The sequence below is a fragment of the Chelon labrosus genome (genome assembly GCF_963514085.1).
Source record: "Chelon labrosus genome assembly, chromosome: 7".
Lineage (NCBI taxonomy): Eukaryota > Metazoa > Chordata > Actinopteri > Mugiliformes > Mugilidae > Chelon > Chelon labrosus.
In genome coordinates this window covers 19,805,662-19,821,812 of record NC_140343.1, presented here as the reverse complement: position 1 = coordinate 19,821,812, position 16,151 = coordinate 19,805,662, and the positions used below count along the sequence as shown (strand labels likewise).

The 16,151-nt window shown below is 44.8% G+C and overlaps 1 protein-coding gene across 2 annotated transcripts in view; it reads right to left on the bottom strand.

Moving 5' to 3' along the window:
- Positions 1–61: 61 nt before the first annotated feature.
- Positions 62–16,151, bottom strand: part of lnx1 (ligand of numb-protein X 1) — a 31,392-nt gene continuing 15,302 nt past the window's right edge. Inside the window, exons 3-11 of one of the 2 annotated variants that reach the window (XM_084548686.1) lie at positions 10,814–11,067; positions 8,613–8,768; positions 6,654–6,862; positions 6,146–6,568; positions 4,952–5,086; positions 3,361–3,538; positions 2,064–2,310; positions 1,252–1,410; positions 62–1,156 (exon numbers count right to left, since the gene is read on the bottom strand). In XM_084548686.1, coding sequence (XP_084404812.1) covers positions 1,021–1,156; positions 1,252–1,410; positions 2,064–2,310; positions 3,361–3,538; positions 4,952–5,086; positions 6,146–6,568; positions 6,654–6,862; positions 8,613–8,768; positions 10,814–11,067 — 1,897 coding nt within the window. In that variant the 3' untranslated portion in view covers positions 62–1,020. The remainder of the gene's footprint in view (positions 1,157–1,251; positions 1,411–2,063; positions 2,311–3,360; positions 3,539–4,951; positions 5,087–6,145; positions 6,569–6,653; positions 6,863–8,612; positions 8,769–10,813; positions 11,068–16,151) is intronic. The other variant, XM_084548687.1, reaches the window with a different exon arrangement.

Below are 16,151 nucleotides of genomic sequence, written 5' to 3'. Positions count from 1 at the left end.
AGTTTAATTTTATTAGAAAAACTACTGTTTTTTTTTTCATCATTTGTACAATATGTCTTGTATCCCTTTTAGTGTTTTTTGAGGTGCAGGAAGGCCTCAGCTGTGCTTTTAATCAGCTTTCTCAGACTTTTCTGTTTTTCAAATGACTTTATTGATCATTTAACCAAATGTACCATCAGATATACTATACAGGCCGAAGCGTGACACACAGAACCACAGCAGATGGGCCTCAGACCATCCACTGATACACAGAAACCAAGTCAGTTTTTTTTTTCTTAAAAGTAAGAAAATTAGTAAGGCCTCCACAATGTCACCTAATTAAATATTATCTTTTTAATATGTTATGAACACATCTATCTGTTATTATTATTTTTTTTTTTTCATATATTTTCTTTGCCAGTGGTTTCATAATTTAGCCATAGCTTCTGAAATAACTGAAAAAAACCTCACAGACTACTACTTGGCAACGTGTCCTCAGGTCAACAGATGAACATGACAACCACTGTCAGTACAAACAAAATAAAGCCTACATTTAAAGGCCATACGACAAACAAAAGAAACGTATTACAAGTGCTTGGATCGGTACTTTTTTAGACACCCAACATTTACAGTAAAGAAATGTGAGTCCAACTTAACGCATATCCTAATATTTAACTACTGGAATTGGCAACGTGTTGTGTCTCCTCTCGTTCTTCCCACCCCACTCACTGGATGCTGCTCCAGAGAATGTCTGCATCTTCTTAACCGATAACGCCTAGCATGTTATTTAGAACATGAATCCTCCCAGTTCAGCATTCTCTGAGGGGCATGTTAACCTCTGGTTACAATCCAGTCCTTCCCCTCTCCAAACTTCTGGCAAAGTCATAGCTGTCCATCAGAAGTGAGGTATCCAAACAGCTACAGCACTATTCTAAGCTTCTCCCACACAGCAAGCTTAGGGTGGTCAGCCAGTCTAAAGCTCTGCTTTTCACATTCCTTGGTCAGTGCCACTGAAGCTGTGCTGGACGGCTTGGAGCGCTGCTACAGCAGGCTGCCTGGCCAGGAGACGATGGTCAGGGTGATTCTGCCACGAAGCTCCTTTAGAAGGCGAACCAAGGCTGTGTGGGTCATCCCCCAAGTACTCTTTCCATTAACCTCAAGCAGGATGTCACCACACCTGCACAAAGAGAGGAAGAGAGATGGCAACTGAAATCAACTTGTTTCACCCATCACACGCACCACGATATTTGTCTTTTTTCATTGGCTGAATACCTTATCCTGCCATCATTGTAGGCTGGTGTTCCCTCCACGATGGAGCGGATAAAAAAGGATTGATTGCAGTTGACCTCCTCCTGACCTCCCACAATACTGAAGCCTAGGCTGCCTGAAGTGCTCCGCCGCAGGACGATGTCTTTACAGCAGTAGAGATGCCTGCATGCCAAGAGGGAGATTAACCACACTATCTCTCATCTATAAATGACATGTACTGTATATCTGTTCTAGATATAAGTGCAGTAGCTGGGCTGCTGTAGCCCATCCAGCTCAGGAGATAAAAGATTGTGAAGGATTTTTCCTTCCTGGAGATGTGGATATCTCCAGGAATGTGATCTTGGACATCTATCTTCGTCTCATACATATACCCCTGGGCTGAATGAAAACTGCATTTAAATCTTTTTAGTTGCACTGCTGGTCTACATTTCCACAGTGACTTAGTACTATGTTTCAGTTCATATTCAACTCACTGCTGCATTTTTATTTTCCATTATTTCATAAAAGCAGGAGCAGGAGTTGTTTATTGCTGTCAGTGACCTGCTGTCTTCTGAGAACACCGCAATATATAAAAATGCTGCAAACAGAGAGGAAGTTTTTCATTCTCAGGAGTTTTACTGATAGAATAGTGGTGAATCAATATTTATGCTGAAAAGTTTATAAAGTATAATGAGCACTCTTATCCCAGCTGGCTCTGCCAAAATGTCAGTTGCACCAGCTGGCAGGGGTCAAGGGGAACAATGTGAGGGGTATAAATCATACTGGGCTCAGAAAATAGTAAAAATTAAGAAACAAAGACACACGTGTGCGCTTACCTGGGTAGTTGCAGCCATGACACCCACAGTGGGGAGTAATCATCATTGGGCACCGGGCTCTTGGTGCTATCTGTGGGTGATGGTGTGAGACAAGGTGGCAACGTGCACTCTTCCGGGCTTTCTTCAGGAGGACGCATCTCTAAGACCTTGAGCACAACAGGAGAGGAGGTGTTCTTCAAGTTGGCCACGGCCTCGCCTCGCGTCACCCCCGTCAAATCCACCCCGTTCACGTTTAACAAAATGTCACCTGCAGGGGAAGAGGTGGACACCTCAGCTCATTCTCTGCCCTGGGGTTGCTTGCTTGATAATAGCTTTATAAAAGACCTCACAGGACAGGGACTCATCATGTGCCTATTTAATATTCATCAACCTCCCTGCCAGAGCACAAAAGGATGGAAACCAAGCACCACCTGTGCTTTAAAAAGCCTCCCAGTGATGAAAGTGTTGCAAAGATAAATAGACAGCACGGTCCAGCTTGCTAGTAAGCAACTCAAAGGACACGTTTGCCCTGCGAGAATATGCAAATGCCAATTAATACTCCATTACAATACACAAACATGTTTCATAACCTCACAAACAGAGACAGCTGCTGCTGCTGTGTCCCACATGAATACAGTAATATGCACCTTGAACCATACACAGGAATAACAGACTCAATTTACTTCTGTTTTTATGAAGTCTTTAGATCTACTACCGTTACACAATTCTCTCAATCCTATCATAAACAGAGTGAGCTTAATGGCATGTTTAATATGGTTATGTTTTGAGATGGATATGCTGGAATCAGCAGTTGGGATGAAAATGTCTGACTCCCCTGCATTCAGCTGCATTATAGGATATCGAGACTGCTGCATTTGCACTCAGTTTGTGTGCCTCTCCATGTTTTGCCGTTTCAGACCTGACTGATTTTATATAACAAAATAATTAAGTACTTGACAAATTCTCCTCTGGAACACGATAAGTCCTGAGCATTGCTATGCTAATGTTTGTTTGTGTCGTTACTTAAGTGTGTTAGAGCCAATTTGCGGAGCACTGTACCGCAGCAGTACGAGGGTTTTCTGTTGGATGAATAACCTTCATAATGAAACACAAGTCTCAAGTGTTCATCAGTCACCACTCTCGTTATATACAAAGTATTCATCAACAAAGCCAAATCTGCAGCAGTATGCCTGCCATAACATTCCACTGATTAGTAACAATAAAAAAAATGACTAATTCATTCTACAAATAGTCCATTCCTTGCAATAGAGGATATGAGTAATTTTCCAATAATTACATAATTAGATACTCATCTTACCTTTGCGGATGGAGCCCTCCTGTCCCACCACACCATCAGCATCTACGTTTGTGACGTAGATGGGGAGGTCCCACCCTCGACTGGACATGCCACCTGCCACCGTCATACCCAGGGAGTCATAGGGTTCCTTCGTTAGAGTAACGGTCTTCTCATAGCATGCAGGCTTCTGACAAGAGTCCTTCACAGGGCACAGAAGGCACAGAGAAAGAGAGAGAGAGAGAGAGAGAGCGTGGGGTACATTAATAATAGATTGAAGAGCCTGATTTTAAAAGCAACAGGGTTGTTTTTTTTCTTTGCTCCAGTATCATGTTTTGAAAATTATGAAAATTATCATTGCGTATTTTCTTTGCCAGTTATTATGGACACAATATATCCAAACATGATATGAACTTACACCAAGGGCACCTTCTCTAGACTGCACAACCTAATTAAATTTCTGAGTAGCTAATTTGCATAATAATAAAGACATTTTTTTCCTGAGACTCACGATAATAGTAGGATAAGTCACATGAATGCCATCCATGCTGTGGCATGGGAACACGAGTCCAATAACAGAGACATTAGTTAACAGCTAATTGATGAATGACCTAATTAGCATAACTGGTAATGTATAATATATGGAGGTTGTTAGGGATAGGACATCATGCAGCTCGAGTGCCTCCTCAATCTGTGTCCACAGCATATAGAGAAGCTGACATATTCATGGATGTCGCGATGCATCATTTGGTTGGGTGATGGAGGCTGTGTGTGGGCTTAAGTGAGTGAGATTTTATTTATGGCGAGTTTGTTTGTGAGTCAGATGAGGGAGAGTGGAGTAGTAATGAATAACACATGGACACATTGAGGTTGGTGCGATGCAGCTTGCTTCACTAATGTGCTGCATTCACACATTTCTGCTGCGCTCACAGCAGGAGATCACTTGCAGTCACATGACCGACCTCAGGGCACAGCTCTGACTATAGCTGCGTGGAACATGTCCACACTCGCCGCCTTCCTACACAATGTACTGCACTTCAGTTGTGTGTTGATTATTTTTGATTTGATTTTCAAATTTTCAACATGGTAGCTGTTTCTATAGCTTTTATGCTAAGCTAGGCTAACAGGCTGGCTACACTGTCATATTTACCGTCCAGACATGGTGCATTTTCCAACAGTTGACATAAAAGACAGTTTTTAGGAGTAATGATCTACAGACGTAGTTAATTTAAATTTACACATTCAGTTTAAAACAAAAATTCAGTTCTTCAATTAGAACACGAGAAATCACGATCACGATGGAGCTGGAAAAAATCTTTTGGGGAAGGATGGTGGAAAAAAACTCTGGGGAGTGCGAATGTTTTCAGTCTGATGTAAAAAAAAAACAGAGATAGCCGATACAGATTAAAAAATTCAGCCAGAGGAGAAGAGTTCCCCGCTGTACTTCTTGAATGACACGCTCAGCTTTGATGGGGAGAATAATACCTCCATGGATCATTTGCACCTGAAAGGGAGCATTTATCATGGGAAAGGGGTGACGGAGGAACAAAGCTCCGCTCTGTGTATCAGCACTGTTCTTTTCTCTTGAGTATATGGGTTTGTGTGTGCTGCTCACCAGCAGTGTTTGCTCTATATCCACAGGGGAATATGGTGGGGGCCCATCCATGCCCCACGGAGCTTCTTGCAGGATGTCTGGGGTAGGCAGGCAGATCTGACGAGACACTATGAAGTGAACTCGCTCCTCGCTCGCCTAAAGAAAACAACAGAGTTTTGGCATGTGTATTAAGGTAGCAGTTCTGAAAATTTCAAAGTTTATGTTAATTGATGCCACTCTCACGGCTATATGCTAAATATGAGGCTGCAATCAGCCACAGGTTAGTTTAGCTTTACTTCACACAAACGTACGTATTTGTTTCATCCTTTCAAAAATCAGTCTTTATGCTTAGCTAGGCTAAACTGACAGATACTGTATGAGTGTAAAAAACAATCAAATCTCATCAAATTGCCAATTTTACCCCACAAAAAATCTGTGGAAATTTATTCAGTATTTCAATGCAGTCTTTTTATATATCTATCAAAATATGTTTGTTTTATTTTAGGTGAAATTTTCAGGATAGTTGAAATTCACTTCCACGCAGTAGTAACCTATTCTCCTCCCTCTTTGATTCAAACTCCTACTTCTCTACCGCAGGTCCAGCTTCGCTCATTCACACATTCGCATGCAAGTGGTCTAACAGACTGGCTAACTGCGTGCTCTCGTTCCTTGGAGATTTCTGCAGGTCTCTCTAGCATAGAGCTGAGTCCTGAATTAGCCAGTCCAGCCCATTATTGCTTTAATTGGACTAATTTAATTTCTTCCCTGCCAGTTCTTAATCTCTGACAGAAAGCGCCTGCTCTGAGAGGCCATCCTGGCTCCACAGAGACCCAGCAGAGCCAGTCAGACTGCTCAGACAGGAACTCTGAGCTCAGAGACCCTGCACAGCCGCAAACACACTGCAATTAACCACTATTAACCAAAAACACACCATCATTGACTGGCATCAACCAGGAACCAGAGGCAGACGCATGGCCCGGTCCATCAGGGAGTCACTACAATTAAATACTATTAACTGCAGTGTGTGCAGACACAACAGCACAGCACAACACAATTAGCCTGAATCACCACAATTATGTTTAATACCTCAGGGAGTAAGAATAGAGCTCAGTTGTTTATGGTCTGCAACAACATGAGGACAAAAATTGTCACAACTGTGAACTTTCTCTATGATGTTAAAGCCTGCTGTCGTTCCTTTGGCCCCTGCTGACTGACCTGAATAAGCAGAGCAGCGTGTTCTGGCGCCCCGTAACGTAGATCGTGCCCGTTGATTGCCAGCACGCGGTCGCCAATACACAGCTGTCCGTCACGTGCTGCCAGGCCGCCCTCCAGCAGGTGGAAGATATAGACTCCGTGCTCCTCGGGCCGCCGCACCAGCTTAATGCCCAGCTGTTCCTCTGGAGTGCTTTTATTCAGGACCACGTGGATGCTGTCATCTCTCATGGGATGGTGGGGTAGGCCGTGAGATTGGTGGCCTCCGGCGACATCATGGCCGTGCCCATGCATGTGGCTATGTGAGTGGGAGCGGTAGCGATGGCGCTGTTCTCTGAGCACGGTTAGCCGGAGGAGTTGGCATGGCTGTTTGAGGGTTGCCACGGCGAAGCAGTGGGGTACATTGCTGATGTCAATGCCATTTACCTGAGGCGGGAAGAGGAATGTGGCTTTAAAGGGGATTTGGAACTTTGGTTGATTTTTCCTTGGTGTTTTGTGGAATTCATTTTACCTTCAGGATCATGTCACCAGGCAGCAGGCGTCCATCCCGAGCAATGACGCCTTCTCTGTAGATATCCTGGATCAGGATACGAACCAAGGGGGTCTCGTTGCCGCCAACAATGCTGATGGCCAAAGGATCTGAGGGATCCACCCGTGTGATCTTAATACTGGTAATTTCACCATCAGGGATCAGGTGATGCAGCTGAGGAAGAGACAGCACTGGGGGGAGAAGATGGAGAAGAATAAAAAGGCTGAGTTTAGTTCTACTGTACAATAACAAGAAAAAATCTAATTTGAGAAGCAGCCAAATAAAGCAGGAGGAGAAGTGGGCGGGAGCTGCAAAGGGAAAGAGAGACACTTCAGCAGAGAGAACGAGTGGTAGACCGTGGTGGAGGGGTTCAGCAGTGGAACCAGCTGTCTCTACTCCCTCAGGTTACTTAAACAAACTTGTACAAGCCAAGAGGGAAAATTTACTTGGCTGATTATCCTGTGCGATGTTTGTATCATTAGTCACATACATCTGTAGCAAGTATGCTTGGGAAAACCCTCAATTTCGAATTTCCACCAAGTTATTACTTGGGTGGGGATGCAAGAAAAAAAAACAAAAACACGGACGAGCTTTGTACACAGTCCAACTGCTGCACAGCAAAATGTCAAGTGAAAAAGGCATAAATCAGATTTTTTTCTTGATACTAGTAAAACTAATTTGTTCTCAAAGAATGTCACAAAATGATTATTACAAAAATGTGTCGGATTAGTGACAGATTTGTGTCACCTCAAGACTAAACCGATTTAACCAGTACAAAGATCCCTGTGGTGACAATAAATGCATCATTTTCTAGTCAAACAAACCTCAACGTTTCTGAGGAAAAAGTAATTTTCTGTTTCTTTCTATTTTTTTTTTCATTGTGTTGTGCAAACTAGCTCCGTAGCCTGAACGCTGCAGTTTCTCCATTCCAAAGTCAATATTTTGTCTTTATCGCAGCAGATTGCTTCAAGAGTGGAGAGCACATTAACAGAGACCTGCAGCTGTTACGTAACCCTCCTTTCTCTCCATCACACGCCCTTGCAGCCTCTCGTCTTACTTGAGCTTGTCACGTCTCACCCACTCCTGCGTCCATGGGGACATTATAGTGGCTTTATTTATTTCTTTATTTACATTGTTTTTTATTCTGTGGCCACTCTTTGCTCCATTTGTTCTGTATGGATTTAGCTCCACTTCACTCTTCCATCCTCCCGTCTATCTTTGCCTCTCCAGCGGCAGGCAATGAATATTTAATCTATTCTCTCAGCCTCCTTAGTGATGGCCTCGGAGAATAATCTAGTCCCCGATCGTTCGTCATCCTTCATTCTTACGCAATACCACGTTCCTTCTCCTTTTCCCATCAGGCTGCAGTGCTACTTTAAAGTTATGCTCTGTTGTGGTTGTATATATCTCCTCCACTTATTACTCTGAATATCACTAGAGCACGTTTTCCTCACTGCCTAACATCTTATGGATCTATCATGTCCAGAACACTGCTTTCTCTGGGGATTACTCCATCATACTGGTGCAAAGCTGAAGGCGAGGAGAAAGGGATATAGGGTTTGTGGAGAAGGAGATGAGGAAGGGGAAGACTGGGAAGTGGAGTATGAGATAAAAGAGTAGAACAGGAGGTGGAGAACTCTATCAGATTCTTCTCCAGTGACCTCTGGCATCCCATCCTATCCAAAGTGCCTCAGGCTACCAGCTTCCATCCTGATCAGTGTCTAGCGATGCACCAGAGGACTTACGCAATCTGCAGCTGAATTAATAAAGAAACATATGCTAGTTTTGCACTGTGGGCTCTCAGTCATGTCACCACCTTTGTACAGCGGAGGGAGCATCTCAAATATACACATTTGGAAACACAGAGGCACATGGAGCCGTGTCTCTCTGGAACCCTCTTCAGGGATCTGAAAGAACAGATAGAAAGGCTGTGATTCATACCTTCCTGTGGGACACTGGAATTCCTGGCATTGTCTCTCTCCTCAGACGTCTCATTGCTGACTGCGTTGCCGCTCTTGGTCCTCCGCAGGACACTGAAGGCCCGGTTCAACCTCCTGAAGGAGCGGCTCCTCACTGAAGACCGGTCGAAATTTCTGACTGCATAGAAGTCAGGGGAGAAAGGGAGGCACTTTATAGATTACATCACCTTCAACATGCCCAGACATGCCTGGATCTGGCTCCTCTCAGCCAATCCACAGCCTCCTCAGAGCTGCCTAAAAACACATTAATGTCCTGTGTTGTCTTGATTCTGTAGTCGCTGGTGAGAAGAGCAAACACCTGTATGATGCAGGATGTCCCGTTTGAATAGGACACATGAGTTTTTTAAGTTTTCTAAATGTCACATAGTGATACTATGAAACAAAAATTTGAAACTGGTTTGTTATTTTTAACAATCTAATCGAATTAGGCTATTACCTAAACATTTACTGTGAGTGCACTCCTGTATTACCCTATTGTAAAGCAGGCTTTATACATCTTTCCTCTTGTCGGACAGTTGGACAGCTTGGGAAACCCTGTCCCCTCACACATTTCCAGTGTTGCATTAGGAGGACCTGTGTCTGACTTTTGATGGCTGTCCAAACCACCCACTTCTGCCTGACACTAGCCAGCTGTTTGGGGGTGAGCGAGGAGTGCAGCATTATTTTTTTTCAACAAGTTATATTTGTTGACAATGAATTTCCTCCTGGCGAGACTAGAGACCATATTTAATGACGACTGGCTTTCCTCTTGACCTTCAAGTGTAGCCACTTGGCATAAATATAAACTCTCATTTCTGATGTTGTTGGACAGTACATCTTAAGAACTAACTCTGAGAAAAGAGAAAGTGTCCCTAAGGCTGCTGAGCAAAGTTTTTTACATGGGTACACAATTTTCTTTGGATCATATAAGGATGAGGACTCATGTGCAAAACAGACTACTGGGACTTTTAGAATCCATGCACTGCAATTTGGTGTGAAACACATGCATCTTTGGGTTCAGGTTTTTGTTTTTGCCCTGTGTATCGGAACAACCAATGTCTCTTACCGAAATGAATAAGGAGACAGTGTCTCTTGCCTTCAGACTATCCTTTTGTTTCAAGTTTTGTTTGGCAACTGCAAACTCAAATGAAGCATATTTTTTGTGGGTAGAGGAGCTACTCTCAAGTCTTTAATTAATAAATGCAATCCGCTAAGAGTATAGTTACACGATTACATAACTACAGCAGTGATGTAACACACTGTGGACTTGAGTGGACCATGTCAAAAAAAGACCCTCCCAGAGAGACTCCTGTCAGGTACAGGAGGCTGCAGTGAGGAGGCAGCAGCCCCAGCCAGGCTGCACCGAGAATGGGGCAGCGAGCCTCTGCAGCGCCCCTCCCTCCCTCCCTCCCTCCCTCTGCGGGCCCAGGGAGATGCGAGGGCTCCTGACAGCCACATTATTCTTTAAAAGCGCCAGCCGCTTCTGGAGCTGACAGCTTGTTCAGCAGTAGTGGCGCTCGTGGTGGTGGTTGTGGTGGTGTGTGCTCAGCCGGCCAGGCCTAAAGTGCTGGTGCAGCAGCGTCATTTGGTGTCCCCACTGCCTGTGCGCTTACTTTAGCGGAGGGATGGAGGGGCAGAGAGGGACACTCGTGACTGCTTCCTGGTTTCACAGGTGGGGGAGATGGAGGGAGAGCTGTGATCACGTCATCGGGCATGAACACACACTTGCACTGGCTATATTTAACCTACCTCTCCTTCCATTTCTCCTTGACTGCATAATGTGGCTGCCCTACTATGACTTTCTCTCTCTGTGCTTCTTTACTGTTTTCCACAAAGAGAGATTTTATAGATTGGTGAGAAAACAAGGCAGCAGAGCTAATTGCTTAATAGTATTTCTATCAGAGGCCATTAGGCAAAACAAAGACTGTATTTGAGGTTGAATGAGCGCCTGGGTTATGCATCAGGAGTGTGCAGGTGTAAATGCACATCTGAACATAACTCACATCTGGTTTTGAGGGGGAGACCATGTAACTGTAACTGGAGAGCTCTCTACTTGATATTGATTTTCAGTCGGTCACTCTGCCAAACAAACTCCTTCCACCTCTCTCGTTCATCAGATAAGTTCAGGGCAATGTCATGCAGGACTGAACATGACCACACACAAACATCCGTTCGCCCACTCACACTCACTCTTCTTGGAGCTGCTGCGAGCAGTCAGGCTCGTCGTGCTGCCTGACTGACTGTTGTCCTCCATGCTGGGGTCAAAGGCGGGGTTGACCAGACCGGGTTCGTCTGACAGGAGGGCCACGGCGGCAGACGTGGGGCCGTCGTTGGGCAGCGTGGCGATTGTGAGTTCTGACGTGCTGTCGGTGCATTCGCCCTCCTGTGAGCGCCTCTTCCTCTCCGTTGAGAGCCCATAGTGAGACGCCCCTTTACACCTGCACACACGGAAAAAAAACATCTAAAGGTCAGTTTCAAACTCAGACTACAGAGCGGATGCAATTAATACTAGATGTGCTGATGAAATGGTGACATTAATGAATGACCAGATTCTGTAATGGACTAAATGTTGAAGCAGTCAGAGCGAGCGTCAACAAATTTATGTTAACATCTACTGAAAAGGTCAGAATCTCAAGAGTAATGTGAGCAGATTTCAGCGGCGCCTCCAGCGTGGAGCTTCTGCACGCTGACCTGTATTATCTGTTTTGGGACCACCTCACACAAAGCCCGCTTATCTAACCTTAACACTCAAACAGGAACCTCTCTGAGATAAACCACAGCAACAAATGCCAAAGCAAAATACATTTTCTGGTGCTTTCACTTAGAATTCACATAGCGTCTCTCTGAGAATGTACCAGAAATGTCATATTTACTCAAATATAGAGAACAAACGGTTTCTGTTGCCTCCTTGTGACAGTATCTGAAATCACTTGTCGGGTTTTTTTTTCTCTGTGTGTGAACATCACTGACAGATGATTGAATACAAATGTAAGGAAACACCCATTAGCGAGGAGAGAGGTTGGGTAACTGACACAACATTAGAATATAAAACAGATCCTTTGAATGTTGTTTTTCTCAAAACTATATGTAATTCCTAAGTTCCAGATGTCTTCACGCTGTCAACAACAGCACAACCACAACACAACTCCACAGTCTCTCTCTCTCACATACACAGACACACTCATGCACGTACCATGGTACGCGCCATAAAAGCCTTTACACACTGACAATATTAAATTGGGAATGTTTGTCTGTGAATTAAAGATATCCCAGCAGAGCAGGGTATTGTATTGTTGGAGAATTTTCCTCCATCTGTAAGCCATAAAGGCTTTGAGCTGACGCTTCATCAGAGGCAGGAATAACTCTGGCCTGTTTCTCCGGCTGTCTCTGTGGAGCCATCAGCACAAACATTAACTGGGTTTTAATGAGCTGGATCCAGCCCAGGCTCTGCTTCAACAGTAGCTCAGAAAAACAAGAGGAGCGGCGTCCATTCTCCTGTGCTGAGAGGTCTTACATGGAGGCTGTCAAGCCAAAAGGAGGAGGTTAAGTAAAAGCGAGGTAAAATGGTGGACATCACTGCAGAGCAGCAAAATAAAAACAAGATTACATGCCGGTGAGCCCTTTGAGCCTGTCGGCCTTATGGCACCACATCACCAGAAGCAGCATTTTGTCTCAATAACAGAGCTGTCTGAGTGGCTCGTGCACTCTGTCATATTTCACAAGGAAAATCATTTCATCCCAAAGTGGGTTCTGCGTCTCGCTTGTAGCCACGAGTCAAGCCTCTCAGTCAGATATAGCCTTACACAAAGCTGAAGCACGTATTGATCTCGCTGTGACAGAGTAACACTGCACCTGTGTGCACCGGTTTGTTCTTGTGAGTTATACTTGATCATTCAGTTAGTAAATTGAATGCTATCAAGCATGTCCATGCAGCGACATGCCAATTATCTGAGTGAAGTGGGCGAATGGAGCAATATTTCAGTCGGCAGCGGAGGAGAGGGCAGCACTGCGGTGTGGAGGGCGCAGCAGAAGCTTTCCTCGTGTCACTCACTGTCATTAAGAAGAACTGAAACTAAATGCAGCGCCGTTAAAACAGAAACTCCCTAAACAAATACCAGTGTGCGCATGGGTTGTGTACATGCAGGCTCAAAGAAACCTGCACAATGATCTGCGTTCCTCTGGTTTTAATTGAAGCCAAGTCACCAGTGCATTGACTGAAAAATTACCCTGTCGAGAAAAACTTTCCTGCACACCGACAGAAATGTAAAAAGAGGCTATTTGGTAAAAATGATGTTTAATGACCATTTCTATGTCCTCCTTAAATTCCTCCCAGCTGATCTTCCTCTATATATAGAGTCACTTCCTACTAAAGCTTTGTGTGGCAGCACTGGCTATACTGTAGTTTCTGGCTGAAACATTTCCTCCCTCTATTTTCTTTTTTTTTTTCCACGCACACTGCCTTTTGTTTTTGTTCCTCGTATATAGCCTAACTGCGGGTCGCGCTGACTACATGGAACTGGAGGCAACATCCCCCCGTTTCACCATGGCTAGTGGAAAATGTAAAACCACAGTGAGTCAGTAGAGGTGGGCAAATACCGTTGAATACAGGTTCATTCAGTTACATACATTTTCGCAGACCACCCAAAATCTTAGACAGATGTCAGCCAAAGGATTAATGAAAGGACTCTACACACGAGTCAGAGTGTGAGCCGCTGTCTCAGTGTGGAAGATCTTAAGGGCTTCATTTCTTGTGCTGTGCGTTTTAGAGCTTGAATGAAGATGATAAAAATAATCAAAGGAAAAATATACCGCGAGAAGCGCTTTGGGAAACAAAAGAGTTCTTGATAAGTCCCAGCCAGACAGAGGCCATCACAACACATGGTCTCTGAGACTGCCATTGTTTAGCACGCGTCTGGTTTATTAAAGACTTTGTCTCCCGTTAATTAAAATCTCCTTCCTCAAGGGGACAAGAGCTGCCTTATAACCGTAGCCATGTCTCAGCAGCTCAGAGTTTCAATGTGTGAGTTTGAACGTTAAGGCCGGAGTCGGCGCTGTGTGAGGTTAAAGGGAAGGGAAGCATGACAGAAAGCCCTTGTCTCTCTCACCAGGGTGGTCCTGGAGCTTTAGTGGCAAGGTAAGTGAGCCAATTAAGTGTGCACACCGGAGAGGTGAAGTGCTTGCACATCCACAGAGACATACAGTACATGCACAAACATCTTTTTGTTCATAATGATGGAACTTTGAGTGCTTATGCAAAGCGATTGTAAAGTGCCATTTTCCAGGGGATGATCACCAAGCTTAGAGGGGGCTCATTAGCACTGCAGAATCCTTGTCTCGGTCAGCCTCAGTTATCACATCATCTCTCTAAACCTAGGGATCTGTGGCGAGATAAAGAGCGAAGACAGCAAAACATCCTCGCCGCTCATCCGCTCATCCGCTCATCCTCTCATCCTCTCATCCTCCCTAGTTCTCTCCGTCTCCTCCTCCTCTTTTTCCTCCACTCTCTCCCTCGAAGTAACAATTACCCATGATGCTTTCGGTGACACAGTGGTCGTGCCGAAGCGCCCTGGCTGTGACACAAACAGCCCTGTTCTTGTGATGTGAAATAAACACCAGCTCACGACTCATCAAAGCCCGTGAGATTCTCCAATCCTCTTTAGGGGTGAGTGGATTATCCTTCCTAACCCAAATACTCTCTCCGCTCCCTGACTGCCACGGACAATCGTGTTGGGCCACACTCTGCATGCAGCGCAAATTACCTCAGCTGAGGCGACAATTCCAGGTCAGGCAGGCAGGTACAGAAACTGGGTTTAGTCTCTGTGTGTATTTCCATGTCTGTAACATTGTAATAATGCAAATGGTTTGGAACGTAAAGCTCTATGTGTGTGTGGGGCGGGCACAGCCTGTGGTCGACCTGCGTGTGGCCCACAGTTGGACTGACTTAGCCTAGTTAAAGCGCCTCTTTTCTCTTCTTCCAGCTTGTTTATTAAGGTGAAAACAGCAGCAGATTCTTGCTCCCTAGAAGATCTGACTCTGAAAATATACCAGCAGCACCTGACACGCAAGAACCCCAGAGAAAAGGAAAGAATCGTAGCTCGTGCTGATTATTCTCACTGAAGAATATGTGGATTACAGCAAGTGTGTGTGTGTGTATACGTGTGATATATTGTACAGAGAGGAAGAGTGAGAAGCTTAAAAGTGAAAGCATGTGTGGAGTGCTGAGCGTGGAGTGCGCTAATGCATATGAGGATGAACGTGGTGATAAATTCAACTTCTTACTCAGATTAAACGTTGGATACACGTTTGCAACATTGTGAACAAAAAAAAAATATAATTTTAATCAACTGCGAACTACGAACGAAGAAGAAAACAGAATTCTGTTTTGGCTTTTCTAAGTATTGGTAAGAAAAACCTCAGTGTAGGACCTCTCCTTATTCAGAATGACCCAAGAATAACTTGAGTATTGCGTTAGTAAAAACGCACGCAGACGATGTAGACAAAATTCTGGTGCAGTGTGGGGATGGGTGGGGGTCATTAACTGAATTTATGTTGATGAAGGCTTGAATTGAATATCTCGCCTTAATTAGATTAGTATATCAATTGTCTTCTTTACCACGCTCTCGGGCCACACGCCAAACACATAAAGTTAAGTTTGATTGGGGGAGAATGGACAGAATGATAGATAGATTCATAGAGCGGGAGAGGAGAGAGCGACATAAAGACGGACAGAGTAATCCGGTTAATGATGAACTAGAGGAGTGTTAATCAGAGGATGCGCCGGTGTGTTGATTGGATCCGCCTGCTGTGAGGGGTAATCCCATCTGCCGCGTGGGGAGGGGGTGAGGCCACAGCTACAGGGGACAGTCTCTGCTGCAGCAGGAAAATTTGGCTTCCAAAAAAGATCTGCTAAATACACCAAGTAGGACGTGAGGCTCTATTGGGCGTGACTCCTTACCACCTTTGAAGATGTTTGCGTGCCGAAAAATAAAAGTAAACGAGTACGGCAGCCGATTAATCCTGCCTTTGTGTTTGAACAGCCCCATTGTGCTACCGTGCAGCGAGCAGTGGCTCGGCAGGTTTGGCGTGCTCGCTGCGTCTGAGTGTTTACGAGACGAGTAGAGGCCTCCCGTCCAGCACAGTGTCAGTCGAGTCAGCCTGTTAGAAACAGTCCAAACTCTGAGTCATGGCTTTTCGGGCCAATCAATATGTGCGATCATCAGCCGAGCCGTGACCCCCATGATCGGGCTGGAAGAATATTTATGCAGTGTTTACTGTGTCAGAGTCTGGTTTCAAGCGAGCGGTCAATCTCACACTCCTTTTGTCAACACAGAAAAAGAGCAGAGGAAGTACTAGAGCTGATTTATCCTCTGCCCTGACTCAAGCTGGATCTCAGCTTACTAATGCACCTTACATATGTCCACCTCAACAGTGGCTGTTTTCCAGCCCTGCAGTCAAATGCTATGTGTACATCTATCTCGATGTAGTACAGCACACTGTAATCCCCTCCACTCTACAGTATATG